Source organism: Triturus cristatus, chromosome 7, assembly GCF_964204655.1.
Source record: "Triturus cristatus chromosome 7, aTriCri1.1, whole genome shotgun sequence".
Classification (NCBI taxonomy): domain Eukaryota; kingdom Metazoa; phylum Chordata; class Amphibia; order Caudata; family Salamandridae; genus Triturus; species Triturus cristatus.
The window spans coordinates 219,784,174-219,800,907 of NC_140590.1; the positions used below are offsets into that span (position 1 = coordinate 219,784,174).

The window sequence follows — 16,734 nt, forward strand, 5'->3', positions numbered from 1 at the left end:
CTGTGCTTCCTCCCAAAGCATTGTAGGGCTGCCAACACTTTTCTAACCTGCCAGCATCTCCCTAGAAGTGGAAGAGCCAAGTTTCTGTAGTATTCAGGCACTGACTGCACTGCCTGGTACACAGATCTGTTGTGACTACTTGGTCCACTGATGCAGCAGCTGCCAAGGAAGAGATCACCATGCTCCAGGAGGTCAGATTAATCTGCCACCAAGCTTGGAGATGCCAGGACCTCCTGGAGCCATCCTGCACAGATACCCGGTGTACCGGAGCCCTTGCAACTGCCAAGGTTTGGTCAGTGTCCAGCCAGCACCACCAAGACCAACCCACTGACATGGGTATCAGCACTAGAGAGGTCTTCATTTAGAGTGGCTCAACTGTCCTGTTTTGTCCCCATCTCCAAGTTGACCTAAAAGATGAGAGCAAGTAGTCCCCAGGGCAAAACACACCTGCACCTGAGCCCCATAGTACGAGTCCGAGCCTACCTACAGTGCACTCTTGCCCCAGAGACCCTCAAAATCCGAGACCCCCTTTGGGTTTCAACAAGTCCCCACTTGTAGCATTTTTCAGTTACAGGAACTGCGCTATAGACTTCAGCGGCAGCATTCACGGCCACCCTTGAGATCAGCACTCCTGCACCCAGACACACCATGGTAGGTAAACCCTTCTGTAACTTGATTGCAAGTACCTCTATGTTTCTCTCATTGGAAAACATGACAGCGTTCAAGGCTCATGCCTCAAATCAGCCAGCTGTATTTTTTGTGTATCTGAAAATCGCTAACTCAAAAAGTACTTCCCTAATCTTGTAGACTTGGTTTCTAAATTAATATAACAATCTATGCTATTTTTCTAAATTAGGGTTGAATTTCCTTATTGATTGTGTGTCTCATTTATTTACTGTGTGTGTGTGCAAAAAATGCCTAATAATCCTCTTTGATAAGCCTGAACTACTCGAACCCACTACGCCAAACTAGAGCATTTGGGAATTTTAAAGGAAGGCCCTGTACACTAGTAAGGGATACCAGAACTCTCAACAAAGTACACCTCATTTTGGTACACTGTATAGAAATCTAGCTTCCTACAATCATATCTTAGTAGATATGGTGCACTCCTGCTCTCTCAATTTGACATTGCACAGCAAGTTGACTTGCTGTATTGTGCTCTTTAAATGTTAGTAAATCTCAATATCTATTTTTCTTTTTTATTCTGTGGCTTCTAAGCTCATCTGGCATTATTCATTCATTTATCTCGTTTCACGCGCAATCCCTTTCCTGGTCCCTTATCCTGCTTAAAAATACATTATTCAGTTCGATTTCTGACTGCTTTTATGGCTCCACTGTGGTCACCGGCCCTCCTCTCTACCTATATGGAATTGATCTGTTCCGTGTAAGACTGGGTAATATTTTCCAGCTCATTTGAGACCTTACGTTAGCTGTGTCTGGCCTGCTCTACGCATTTGTTCCATTATGTGCAGTGGCAGTGCCTGTGAATAGGGGTGCTGAGGCGGGGGGAGGGATAGAAAAGAAAGTACCTTCTTTGCCACTGTCTCCACCTTGCTGCACACCTCTCTCTCGCCTCTCCTCCGTCTTCTTCTCTGCTGGAAGATGCTCTGGAAGCACCCATGATTCCGGAGTCTGCCGGCCAATAACGACTCTGGAGGAGCAGCGTCGTGATTGGTCTGAGCAGCCTGTTTGGCCGCTCAGGTTGTGCCTGGGGAGGCTGGGCATGTTCTCCACGGGGCTGTGCAACACATCCCAATGGAGAACTTGCCAAGTGTGTATGACGGTTTGGATGACCCTAGAGGGCTGATCAAAGCATCATGCACACATAAGGAGGGAGAGCAAAACACTCCTGCTCCCTCTGTGGTGAGCCAGCCCTACCCCACTCGACCTGGCTGAAGTCATAAAGAAAAATAAAATGATAATAACTTCTTGTTATCATTATTTTTATTTTAGACTGCTCAACAAGCAGTGAGGCTTCGCTGGAGGAGCCGCCACTAATTTTATGATGGAAACTGACGGAAATTAGTACAATAGTATTCCTATGTAGCCAGCTCTGTGTTTAACAATATTTGAGCTTACAATGATAAACAGTTTGCCCTGCTGACTGATATTGTCATATGGTAATACTCTCTGCAGAAAGGTTTCTTTAACTCCAGCCTGAAATCTTAACAGATCATGACTCACTCCCTGTAAACACTGGCTGCTTGCTGTCGATGTCTATCAATAGGTGCAGCCCTTGATTCATCTTGATCATTGATTCCGCACCTAAATGATATAGCTAAAGCTGTTAACTCCATTTTCACTACCTCAAAAAAGTAAAACACCTGTTTTCACAGGAGGAACTACAATGGCAGTTCACACGTTAGTAATCTCCTGCCTGGGCCCTGCATCTTCCTGGACCGTACAATGCCATCTTGCATTCCGCAGCAACGCGTTTTTCAACTAAAACGATTGCTTATAGCAAACCCCTTTGACTATCATAAAACACAATGCACAAATGCAAGCTCAGCTGCATTCCATAGAGGGCAATATACCTGAAAAGCAGCTATTCTTCGACCCTCTTCTGCTTATGTCTTGGATTGAGACATGCAGGTTTAAAACTCCTTATGCTCCTTCTGAAGGGCCATAATAGCCTTAGACTGTCCTCCACTCAGCATTAGAGCCCACCCATGTGCTTCTCAAGTAGGAAACAGCTAAGGAGACATCTCTACTGTCTATTCATGGGCTGATCCGTAGATTCCTTGAACTCACGTTCATGAATCCTCCTGCGTGTTCCTTTTCTGTACTACCTTCCCTTTATGTCTTCTATGACATGTGACTTGCTGTCCACGCTTTGCTGCACAAGCCTCCTCAGGGGTGGTAAGTGCCATACAAATGCAATTTCACTGAAGTTCAATTACACAATAAAGTAACTCGCATTCCTATTATTGTATTGTCATCCTGCAGCGAGTAATGGTTCGCTCTAATTTGTAAAGTGCCTAAATAAAATATTTAATGAGGAAATCCAGTCAGAAACATGTAGAAGACAAGAAATATAGGACAGCACAATTAATGCACAGAAACATTTATTTTAAATAATAAATATTCTTACAGGGATGGATCATCACCACCATGAAAGCAATTAGGATAAAGTTGCAGATGTATACATTGCACAGGACATAAAGGACCCACAATTTAAAATACAAACATGATTCAAACACAGACGTTTTCACCATCAAAGTGAACATACAAACATTCCTTCATCAAAATGGACATCTAAAAATAGGCAAATATTGCTTCCTGTGATGGTAAGTGTGTAAATTCATGTGTGTAACCAAGTGGAATAGGCACATCAATGTATGCAAGACCGTTCACAATGCTTTTTACTGTGTAATTTGTAAAGGGTTCACACAGTAGCAGAAGAGCTAGACACCTCAAGCATGTTTTAATGGCAAAAATGTTCCTCCATTTTATATACTTTTTCTTCTAAATACATACCTTTCAGCTTTTGGAAAATATGTGAATTTTGGAGATGTTTTCTACCTCCGCTCACAACAGTGTAGAATGTACCCGGACATAATTCAATGTATATGTAGTGCAACAGAAATGTACACGTTTTAAATTACACATTGATTTATTTCAATGGGATCTAGGGTCATGTTTGGCAGAATACCCAGTAACCCAACCTGAAAATGACTCAGAGATGTTTTGACCAATATCACTCATTTTCCATCAGTCAAAAAATTTATTTAGCAGAGCAGATCACATCACCGTAGGTTTATTGGCTTTTGAATTTGTGACAGGCAATACTGCTACCTGACGGGCGCGATTGAACTGAATAGTATAGTTCATACAACATCTCTCCCCATGAAAGTACGAATGAGCGATAAATGTAACCAATACAATAACATTATCAGACAGCCACATCCAATCAGGTGATCAAACAATTCACACAACTGTGACAATACTGCCTATTTCCAATCAAAGCAAGTTTTCATTATTAATTATTTAGAATCCCTCCACCTAAATAACAAAGAACACCTTAGACGGGAGCCTGGTGATCTGCAATAAGAATCTTTGCTTTAGCACCAACCACCCGTTTAGAAAACGGAAAGTTCAGAAATTAGCAGTTTTCCGTGTTTTTAAAAAAAAGTGTTGATGAGGTAGCCAAGGAAAAAGGAAAGCCTATTTAGAAATTCAGCTACGAAATTAGTTTAACTTTGGTGAAAGTCAGAGACATCACGTCTAAATTTGTAAAGTGCAAAGTTCAACACACTTGTCATGGTCAGCAAACTATAAGATGGTGATTCATTGTGAGCAACATGAAAGAAGGGCAGTGGTTTGTCATGGATAGTGTTTTATCTTATACTCAGTTTTCTTTTTATATGATTCAGTAATCAAGTACGTTAATCTATGGCAGCTCTTTTTAGTGCATATTGAGAACCTAGGACAGGTAATGCCACCAAGGATAGATGATGAGGGGTAACAGATTTGAGGTGTTGAGGTCTGTCAAACATTCTGCTTTCAAAACCATGAATATAGAGATTGCAAGCAGGATAGCCATAGCCTTCTTATCCCAAATTCTGTATTCAACACATAGACATCCATATGAAAACAGTTTTAGGGTTTCCTGTTTACCAAACAGCCTTTTATCTGCAAGATGGTGAAAAGAAGTGTTTCAATACTTTTTTTGATGCAAGACAGCTGCTTGAGTCTTTTGCCTGGCTCCTGCTTCTTTTTTTACAAAGCAGAGGTGCATCTATCAGTTGCTGGACCTTAAAATGGCTTTCCCTTTTCTAGAGTTGTATTGAAACAAGCTTTTCAGAAGAAGTGGGATTGATGGCCTTGGATCCCAATTCTTCTTTGTCAGTGAGTTTACTTTGTTCCTCAGGATCTTCAGCTCATGACAATTACCAGCCAGCAGAGCAGCAGCAGCAGTGGTAGACAGGCAGCAGCTGGAGGGTGGGAGCTGTTCACCTGGGCTTGAAGCATCAGCATTTCATGTAGTTCATCATTGTTGCTGCTGCTATTGTTGTTGTTGCTGATAGAGGACGATCCTACATAAGCTGAACAGAAACAAAACTTAGTTTTCAAAGCCCAGGCTATACATTTATAAATCAAGTATACTGTATGACCCTTCTATCCTTACTAGGATATAGCAGGCACAGCTCAGGATAGTTGTGCTGTCTGAGTGTTGCATGCATTATTTTATCCAAAGGGAAGCACTTTCCCCAAGCTTGACCAAGGTCTCCAGGACTTGATGTCAGTTTAGTTTAAGGTGAGTATGTGTACAGTGGATAAAAGAAGCTAGTGGTTGACTGCATATAGGTAGCAAGGCAAGTTTTTGAACTTAGTTACACAGCCCAATTACAGAGTACAGTTGTTTCGGTAAGGAGTCAAAATTACATTAGCCCAGGAGCTGCTGGTTTCAATGATATTCTCATTTCAACCATATCTGCCCAATGGTAGAGAAACTCTTTAAATTTTAAACATTCTAAGGCTCCATATTTCTGCAGTAGGAGTACAGTTTAGGTGCTATAATTGCTTACAGCCCACATTAATATAGATAGAGTGCAAAAATTGAAAATACATACACCCACCCATGAATGCTCATTTAGTCTTCTGTCCAATATACTCAAGGGACACTAGCTTGCATCACCTCCCACCAATTCTCCTACCATCCCTCAGCTCACTGATTTCGGAAAACCAGAACAAATGTGAGTGGTGCATGTATAACATTTTCAGAAGGGAAGCACTTTACCCAATGTTTTCTGCACTTAATCAAGGTATTCTGGACTTGAAATACGTTAAGTGTAAAGAAGTGAGTATGTGCACAGAGAAAGAAGAAGCTAGTTGTGAAAAGGGTATAGGCAACAAGGCATTTGTCTGTACTTCTTTACACAGTTCAACTACAGAATAAAGTTGTTTAAGGCAAGGAGTCAAAATGACATTAGTCCGGGAGATGATGATTTATTAATTTCCTTGCTTCACCCATCTTCCAGGAGTCTCACCAATGGTAGAGGAACTCTTCAAAATCCACAGATTCTAAGCCTCCACATTTTCACAGCAGGTGTTGAGTTTGGGTGCTATCATTTGATAAAAGCCACATCAATATAGAGAGAGGCCAGAAAATTGAAAATACCTACACTGGAATTGCATATTGTCTTCTCTTTTGGAATCCCTACATGTCTACTGACAGAAAAGAAATTTTTATTGGTCTATACCAACAAGCATAGAATTGTATCCCCCTGTCACTGAGCAATTCGATTTGATGGCTCAGAAAAATTAAAGCTTGCCTAAAACATGGTGAGACACAGATCAAACATTTGAGCCCCAACATTGACTTCCATCCTTCTACAGCATTTTTTTCAAGCACAAATCAGTCAAGGAACAATAGCTCTTGTCATTTGCAGCACGCTACAATCCACTAAATGAAAAATAATGTATTGGTCATTGATCTGGTAGCCATGAGGTCTCATGTACTGGCCTTTTTAACACAACATTGCCTATAGTAAAGCAAGCAGTCTTGCAGTAGTGAGGGATTAGGAGGCAAGCAACCTCACTGGATGTTGTCACACTTTTCAAGTGTTACAGGTCAAAATCTGAAGTTATCACTAACGTTAAATACTAAACAATTTTATGTTCTCTCATATTGAGTGTCAAATTAGAGGTAAGCATATTTGATTTGAAAGAAGTTATGAGCACTGGCACACTTTTAATCTGTATGATCCTTTCCTAGTTGAAGTTATTGTAAGTAGCCATAATCAGTGTTGAAAGTCCACCAGAACACATATAGAACAGCATTGCAAACTAACTGTACTTGACTTAGTCCAATGTAGAGGAGGTTGTATTATTGAGTTTGGGGACTACATTTTACCACTGACAGTGTAGAAGGTAAAAGACTGCCAAAAACTCTCTCCTAGGTTGATCGATACTCATGGACGAATACTCTTCCACTACTCAATTTAATGTCATATCTGAGGTTTGCCTTGTTTTTATTAGACAGCCTCCTGATGTTGTTGATCTTGGTGGACAGCAGAATCAGTAAACTGCCTGCTTCTCTTCTACCTCAGCAGACATCTCCAAAAATACTGAAACATTAGGCTTGCTTTTCCAAGGTTAGCTACCCTCCACAGTTCACCTCACATTTCAGACTGTTGTTATGGTTTTTTGCATCCCAAATCTACAAATGGCTACATGATTCCATTATCTATGCAGTCTATGAATTTGCACAATGTGTAACTCAAATCTGCAACTTTCTTAACATGTGTCTGAATGTTTTCATTGTTGTGAAAACTAACTACAACTATGTCTACTTTTTCCTGTTATCAGTGATGAAGCTATTGAAAGGTAATGGCTGGAGGGTAAATATTTGAAGTAACCTCATGGCAAGTGTGTTTTAAGCTTAACTTCATTACATTCTATCTAATGACTGTCTGATTAGAACATATAGCATCATAGGTCTCATTGGTAGCCTGCTTAGCTTGCATAAGAGACTCCTCTGTGGAAAAATATATCACTGTACAGTAGTACGAGAGGTCTGTAGGCATCATTATCTAAAATGTTAAATCTATAATCACAAAGTCTTAACCTATATATATATATTATATTATATATATATTATATATAGAGAGAGAGAGAGTGAGAGATAGATATACAGACATGACATAAGAAAAAAACTGTTTACTGCATCACAGAATTTATCTTACATTTACTTCAAACATGGAAACAACTCTCCTTACAGTCACAAGGCCTTGTAGCACAAATTTAAATACTTTCATCTTGGTTTTGAATAAATAACTTTTTAAAACATATACACATGAAACAACGCCAATGCATACACTATATGTTCATATTTGCAGATTGTAATATGCTTTTTATTATGATTATCATTATCAATAGGATATCATTTTCCGCATAACTCTCGCTCCGGATAGAGAAGAAAGAGAGTTATTTGGAGTATGATATGCTATCTATCACTATTGTTGAGTGTGTGAAGGGACCATGACTCACTAGAGGTGAAGCCTTGAATATGTCATCATGGTTTCCCCCCCCTCTCTTGACAATGACAATAAAAAGCATATTACACTCTGGGTATATAAATATATGGTTTATGCCCTGACGTTGTTTCATGTGTTTTTGTTTAAAAAAGTTATTTACCAACCCAAGATATAGATGTGATCGATAGATAGATAGATAGATAGATAGATAGATAGATAGATAGATAGATAGATAGATGGATAGATGGATAGATGGATAGATGGATAGATGGATAGATGGATGGATAGATAGATAGATAGATAGATAGATAGATAGATAGATAGATAGATAGATAGATAGATAGATAGATAGATAGATAGATAGATAGATAGATAGATAGATAGATAGATAGATAGATAGATAGATAGGTAGATAGATAGATAGATAGATAGATAGATAGATAGATGTAAGTTCAGCTACAATTTAATTACATTATTTTTTTGTTTAGCCTGCTATTTTCAAGTTGCCGTTTACGCAAGTTTCTGACCAAATCTCACATTTATGACACACCCATACAAGTTATCTTATAACTAACATGAGATGTGAAAAAGAAAAGCTGTCAGGTGTACTTTAACACAACAGGACGGAGTATGAGGTTTTTTAGACAAGCTCCTTACCATGTGTATCTGACATTGGTTCTGTTCCATAAACAAAGGGTCCAGTTGATATAAGTGAACCTTCCACTAATGGACTTGCCTGCACTGCTCGTGCGGACCTTGATGAGCACATCTGAAGGAATGAAAGATAAAACCACTTAAATGACCCTTTATCCAAGACATGGTAAAAAACTGTGCATTCTCCTGAGTTACCATTTTCAAAAAAATACATCTCACTTTTATGCACTGATAAATCCAAGATAATTGAAATATCATTGATTCAAATATCACCTCCAACTAGATCAAATGTAAAGTGCATCAACAGAAGTACCCTTTATGGCGTATTGTATGCCAGTAAATGCAACCCTGTAAATAATATTTGCTACAACACAGCATGCCAAGTCACTTTGTTAACATCATTTATGGTGTAACATATGTCTATACTTGCAAACATGTCTTATGAGAACCTCGCAGATAAGGGGGACAGAATGCATGTGTTATCTATTACTAATATATTGACACTTTATGGGGTGATGTGTGCTCTAGAAATATACTTATTTTTCATCTTTTGTTGCTGCTCCTTACATTGAAAAATGCGGGGTAATTTTTAAAGCAATTGCGCTCAACTTCACATTATGTATCACTCCACATAATAGAAAACTGTCCACCCTCACTCCTGCACAACTGTTTGAGGCAGCGATGAACAGTATATAAAGCGTTTGAAGAGGTACACACAATGTCACATTTTATTCTTTAGTGTATTAAAAACAGGCAGTTGGGGTGAGCGATAAGCACTGGAAATCTCCCAGTCTGGATTCTGCTCCAACAACAGCACCAAACCGCCCTCATCTCTGCCACCGATGACAACAGAGACCTCCTTGACTGAAGAGAAACAGCAGCCCTCATCCTCCTTAACCTCTAAGCAGCTTTTGACATCGTATCCCACTACACACTTATCAAGTGACTCCCCAACATCGGAAACCAAGGGGGCAACCGTAAATGGATCGCCTCCTTCCTCACCGGGAGAACCCAGAAAATTCCGCTGCCTCCCTATACTTGCGAACACAAAAGCAACATCTGCCATGTCCCTCAAGGCTCATCCCTCAGCTCCACCCTGTTCAACACCTACATGACCCCGTAGCCCAACATCATCAGAACCCATGGACTAAACATCATATCCTAGGCCGACGACACCCAGCTCATCCTCTCGCTATCAAGAGCCCTCCACCACGAGGGCCATCTTCCACAGGTGTATGATGAGCATCGCAGATTGGATAAAAGACAACTGCCTGAAACTCAAGACAGGAAAAACAGAAGTACTGATCTTCGGGAACCACACCTCCCCGAGGAATGACTCCCGCACCCACACCAACAGACCATGCTTGCAACCCTGCTATCATCCTGGATAGCAAACTCACCATGAAAAACCAGAATAATGCGGTCTCCTCCACCAGCTTCCTCACTCTCAACATGCTCTGCAAGATTTTCAAATGGTTTCCACTCAACACCTATTACCAGCCGATTGGACTGCAGCAGATGTTTCCAACTAGTCCATCGCGAGCTACCAGTAGCACTCAGACACCTTCAAAGTAGCTTGCAGCCTTGAGTTCATTTTTAAATGAGCACAAGTTCACACTTTTCTTTTGAGGTAAGGGAAGGCTGTGTTTACTTTACATTATTATCATCAGGCTGCATATCGCAGGACCTGATAATGAGAAGTGCTCGATCAGATTACTGGGCCAGGCTGGGTCACACAGGTGAAGAACTGAATCACTGAAGTATTTAACTCTTCAATAAAAGTCCTTGTAGACTCAAAATTGGAGTGTGAGATCAAATGATGTTTCTGAAACCTTTTGAATAGGAGAAACTTTCAAATGAGGTTACCTCAACGATTCGTTTTTCATTTTAAGTACTCCTATTTCAAAGTGTCACATTTACAAGCAGCAGGACTTTTTCTCCCAGTGGCCAGTAGACAATGTGGCATATTTATAACTGAAAAATAGCTATTTCTTTCAAATTGGGAGAAAAGACAAAGTGAAGAAAACTTTGTCCATGAAACATTATGTCTTTCTCCACCTTCAATTTAGCCTAACATATCTTAATGTTTTATGAAGCATGTTTATTCACCTAAAATGTATTTTACTGTTATAAATATGGCCCCATATGTACAGGCTACTGGTAGCAAGATGATTGCTGATTGTAAATGTGGCACTTGGAAATGGGAGAAAATGTAAATGATGAGTTTTATGGAATCCATGTAAATAAAGTAAACTCTTCAGTTTAATTTTCTTGATACAGTGCCATACTTATGAGTGAAAAATACAGCCAATATTTTAGGTTGGAGACATTTAAAGTGCAGAAAATTGTTCCATATTCTGAAGTTTTTTTCAGAACATTTTTCTGCTCTTTAAATTTCTCCCATTTGAGTTATACTTGTAACATGGTCACATATGGCAAAAGGTATGTCCTGTGCGACAGATACATATGGCACAGTCTCTCAGACAGGCATACACATATATCACTCTCATAAGCACACAGGTTCATACATTCTACAAGACCACACTCTCACTGAACACTGTCAGCCCTGTTATAGTACCCCTAGTCAGAGCATATTGTTCAAACCATGGCATCTGGCTCTATAGACATTAGGCTTACAGTCAATTTAGCTGGGCACGGGGGGTCTTGTAACAATGCGCAAGTTGCTTAGCCTTCAGTAGCTCATGATTATTTTCACTGCTCAGAAGTAGCATTCACTACAGAAAAGGTTGGAGACCCTTGGACACAACACAATCTATGCAGGAATTAACTTGTACCTCCTGAAGAGACTACAGACCATATGGAATTTTGTTGCCAGACTCATCTTCAACCCCTACAAGTGGATCCACATCATCGCCCACCTCAGGAAGCTCCACTGGCTCTCCATTCAGAAGAAATACCACTTTAAGATACTGACCAACACATACAAAGCCCTGCACAACAAAGGATCAGCATATAGCACTCATTGCCAGAATTTCCACCAACCCTCCAGATACCTTCCCTCCACCACCAAACCCCTCACTCAGACTCCTCTCATACATCGACACCACAGTGGAGGTCATTCCTTCACCTACCTTACGGCCAAGTCCTGGAAAAACCTCAATCTTTACCTCCCAACCACAACCTTGGTACTGGAATTCGGGAAAGGACTTAAGACCTGGCTGTTCAACTGAACCTCCCCAGCTAGATCCCCATCGCCTGGACACCCTCGTGGGTGATTAGCCACATTTTACAAGTCATGATTGATCGCTTGATCAACATTCATCATGCAAATTGTTAACCAACATGTTTCTTTCTGCAGCAGACATTATTCAAGGGCATCTTCTCATCTCAGTTTCTGAACAAGAGATTCATGGCTGCTTCAAAGGAAATTGCTCTACCCCTATCATATTCTCAACTCGCACAAACCCATGTCAGAGAATCATCAACTAGGACATATTCCAATGTGGAGTGACAATGAGAAAGAAGGTCGGAACTGTAGATTGTTCCTTACAGTAGATAAAGAGATCTAAATTGAAATGACAAGTTGATTTGGAAAGAGTCCACTGGAGGACGAAACAGGTATGAGCTACCCAGTTCCTTGATGAATAAAGTATGTGAATGGAACGGAACAAGAAGTTTAAAAGTGTTTCTGTGGCTATTTTCATACACAATTTATTAGACAAGTTAGTTTTGAAAGATGTCCATCCCCAAGTAGAAGTACGCTCTCTTCAAAGCCAATACTGTTGTGAGTATTGTTTTTTACAGTATTACAGATATAATCTTTCACTGATTAGTTTAGGGGAGATCCCACTGATGTTATTGAAGTATATACCATTTAATCATAAAATACTATGTTGTAATGTTGCCTTGCATAAACGATAGAACAGCCTGAAGACCAATGCAACAGCAGTGCATCTCCAAACTAGAAGTGAGTGGAAGTGGTGCAGTGCAAACAAGAAAACTTCCTGAATGCTAGACTTCAGCAACCATGTCTCTATAATGTGAACAACATGGCTTCACACACCACACTTGCACAAGTAGTACTGCAGTTCAGGAAAAAGCTGAAGACCCATCCTTTTAACGAATGTAACACATGGCTTCCACACTCTTACAATCCCTCTACATCAATAGAGAAGAAGAAGTCTGTTTCTTGTCCAAAACATGTGCATAATAAGTTAGATTTGAACATTCTTAATACCAACACATACGCAAATATAGAAAGATAATTAAGACTGGTTCAATGTCAATAATATTTTCTGTTACAGATATCCACATGATTAGCAGGTTAGGACAAATTACATAAAAAGATAATGAAGAGACATGTCAGCTTGCCTTGGTATTACATGATATGTATGATCTGAAATATTGTATGGTTTGTGAAACTGTACCTGTAAAAATGTTCTAAACTAAATGATGTGTCATGTGCTTCTCATTACACACTGCACATTTTACTTAGTTTGTAAAACAACATTGCCAAGTGCCTGTTAATGACTCATTATTTTGGAGACTTAATTCAATAAGCGCGGTTTCCAGCACCATTAGAATAACCTTGTCAAGTACAAGAATTTAATAATCAAATGTCAGCGAAAAACACACCAGATTCTAAAAATTATAATAAGCAAGACAATGTGTAATGCACTGCATAAGTAACATGTTGCTGCAGTGCAAGACACCCAGACCCAGGATTTGGTTTAAAGGTGTGTGAGAGTAGAAAGTCCTCCGCTCCAATGCTAGGAATAAATGGTAATTATGAAATAAAATTCACTGGTTTAATGTCTCTACCAGAGCACCAAACTCTAGGTCATGGTCTTTGATGCTGTACCTTAAGAGATGGAGGTGCTCATACACGGATAGATTTATCGATCCCTGCTGCACAAGTATAGGGTGGGAAGTAAATTAATGCCCTTACAGGTTGCTCACACCACTCCAGGAAGTCTTCACTCCTATAGTTTCCTGACACCTGTTCATTTGCAAATAAATATGTTGAATCTTGATACGTATTGAAATTCTTTACTTGTTTTAAAGCTACAGCTCCAAAATATTTATCGCAAAGGATCTCAACTCCAACTTGGGAAGTTTCAGTGAGTGAATACAAAAATGTAACCTACTAGTCTGGTAAATCGAACAGTGTGTAATATGCAAATACCAGACCGATGTACACAATGTTTTTCCGCCAGAATTTCCATCTTTTGGGGCCTGGCTCGATATTCTCTACCATGTGGTTAGAGAGCTAATATTCTGACCCAGGTTTGCTATTTGACCTCCCTGCACGACCAACAAGAGACTAATTAAAAGGGTGGGAGAGGTTTACAATATCTAACTACCAAACACGTAAAAGGCATTTCTGTTTTTTCTCCACTGGCAAGAACTACAGGAGTGAGACTGTACAGGAGCGACAGACTAGCTGGACCAATTGAGCAGCACAACCACATAATCTCCATTGATGAGTATGTATCATATTCATCAAAAAAGTGAAATCAGGCAAAGTGCAAAGGCAGTTAGCACAGTTTTGAACCACTGGAAATCAAAGTCCCTGGTGTTTCAGTTTTACTCACCGTGGAACACACAGATGTCCTAATGTTACAGAGGTTGACCTGGCAGTGGATGTAGATCATGTGTGAATCACTGATGAATTCGAACACACTGAAAGAGAATCTCTTGACGGTAGGGAGATCCTGACCTTCCAGACGCACAGACCCATTGTTGCTGATCGGACACCTGATTCAAACAACAGAAAACATACACTATTGGTGTGATAGACAACACAAACTGCACATAACCTAATTCTACACTACGAGGACACGTGGCTCTACTATCTTTACCAGTTTAAATGATATCAGCTTATTGCACACTATGCCCTTGTACTAAATCATTTTCCTCCAGATGAGTTACATCCTACAACCAGAAGCAGAATCTGCATCCAGGGAGGAAGAATAATATCATTTATTGCAACCCCGATGTCAAGCTTTCATGTACATGAAAGGTTTAAGTGAAATGGGATGCACACCTTCATTCACCCTTGTAAAATGTATCGATAAAACGTTTGTGGAACACTTAAGGAAGATATCCTAAAACACACACGGGTTCAGCAAACCTTTAAGGGGCTCACACAAAGCCCCTTAAATCTATACCTCGACATGCGTAAAGGTATACAATAACATGTTTACAGTTTCAGAAATGTCATCCTTGTTGTGTGGTAAAATAACTGAAAAAGGGTTGAAGATTTGTTCTAAAATGTGTCTTTGCCTCCTCCGAGGATTGGTTTTTAATGTGACACACCAATAATTGCTTTAAATTGCTTATTAAACCCTGCATTGCTTGTATTTTAATAACAGTGTCCTTTTAGTCTTATCATGTAAATACATTAATGTTGTCCAATATGGGTCCTACATTCGTTTAAAGGTTCCAAAATCTGCAATGTCAGAAGCACGTACAAAAGTGTCATCCGTGAGGGGAAAGTAAGTATGATCAGCACTTGGACAATCTCTGGCAATATCAGCTTTCCTCATTTTATTGATAAAGATGCTTCCCTGTTGGACATGTGGGTCACTGGCAGGACGGTCTACCATTAGTAACATTCATGTACATTGGATCTCCCTTCTACAAAAATTCTACCCTTGTGATTAGATGATTTGAATATTTCTCTAGAACAAGGTCCATTTTGTACATGTGACCTTACAATGAATGACCCTCTGATAGCAGTTCCCCCTTCTGGTATGTAGTTGTGATGAAGGAGTGCTGTTCAACTGCTGTCAAATATCAAAATGATTAGTCATAATCTCTGTACGTGCTCTAAGGAGCACACTTTGATATTTCATTGCTGCATACATCACAATCCTTATGACGTATCTTGTCCACGTAACCGTCAGAATAAAACAGAGAAAGAAGCTTAATTTGTTAGAAAACAATAAGTGAGTACAGGCTACCGAGTTAGAGCGAGAGGGAGAAACAGAAAGAGAAAGATAGAGAGACGTGGGTGTGGAAGGAGAGAGTGGAATAGTGAAAGAAAGACAGTGAGAGAAACAAACAGAGAGACAATAGGAATAAGAGAACGAGGGGGTAGAGATAGCATAGGCTCAACTAGACTAAAAGAACATCCTAACAAACGCTTTGAAAATGTCAATATCCAACAAGGAAAGTACAAGTTTAGATAATTTACTATCATTGTTATGTTATGTTATTTGGTTTATATAGCGCTCGAATACCCTAGGGTGTCTTGGCGCTGCATTGAGCAAAGGAACCAGATGAAAATGTACAGAGCTGAGCTAAAGCACAAAAAGCCATGTTTTCTCGGCCTTTCTAAACAACAAGAAGTTTTCAGAACATTTAAGGGTAGAGGGTGCCACGATTTGGCAGTACCCATGACAACACTTTTTGCCGCCACAGGAAGATTTCCTAAATTTAGGGCCAATCACGTTCTTTAAAGTTAGTGAATGAGGAGCTCCAGGGGGAAAATACCAGCGAAATGTTTGAATAAAGTATTCAGGTCCAATGTTGTGTAATGCCTCGAAGGTAATACAGAGGGCTTTGATAGCAATCCTGTTTTTATGGGGTGCCAATGAAGTTTGTGTAGTGCCATGGAGGCAGAGTGATATTTGGGAAGATAGAAGACTAGCCAAACTGCTGCATTTTGTAAAACTTGGAATTTGCCTAGAAGAATTTGATGCATATTAAGGTATAAACCATTGCAGTAATCAAGTTTAGATAAAACCAGAGCTGTTACAACTGATTTTTGGAGAGAAGGAAGGATGAGAGGAAGGATTTTCTTAATAATCTATTGCTAGATCAAACTATTTCTAATCTGAAAACATACCCATTTCTGATTAGATCCCATCGTGTGGTAGAGGCAGGGTCAATGGATGGAGTTGCCCAACAGGATCTTAACTGCAGCACCCACAGGGTGGTATCAACATCGGCCACCTCAATAGAAACGTAGACCCTTTCGTTGATGGTGAGGATCACAGGGCAGACTGGGATGAGTTGGCTGTAGTTAGAGTCTTTATACAGGATGAGAGATGTTTCCAGGTGTCCTTGGCCGTTTGGCAATGAGATGTTGACCACACTGTTAAAAACAGCAACATATCAATGAAGAGGACAAGGC

At 39.9% G+C, this 16,734-nt stretch overlaps 1 protein-coding gene across 1 annotated transcript in view; it reads right to left on the bottom strand.

Annotated features, from left to right (window-relative positions):
- Positions 1–3,048: 3,048 nt before the first annotated feature.
- The window catches only part of LOC146809262 (uncharacterized), a 270,600-nt gene continuing 256,914 nt past the window's right edge, over positions 3,049–16,734 (bottom strand). The window contains exons 99-102 of the mRNA XM_085614851.1: positions 16,447–16,695; positions 14,189–14,351; positions 8,637–8,748; positions 3,049–5,045 (exon numbers count right to left, since the gene is read on the bottom strand). Of these exons, the coding sequence (XP_085470977.1) occupies positions 4,876–5,045; positions 8,637–8,748; positions 14,189–14,351; positions 16,447–16,695 (694 nt within the window). The 3' untranslated portion in view covers positions 3,049–4,875. The remainder of the gene's footprint in view (positions 5,046–8,636; positions 8,749–14,188; positions 14,352–16,446; positions 16,696–16,734) is intronic.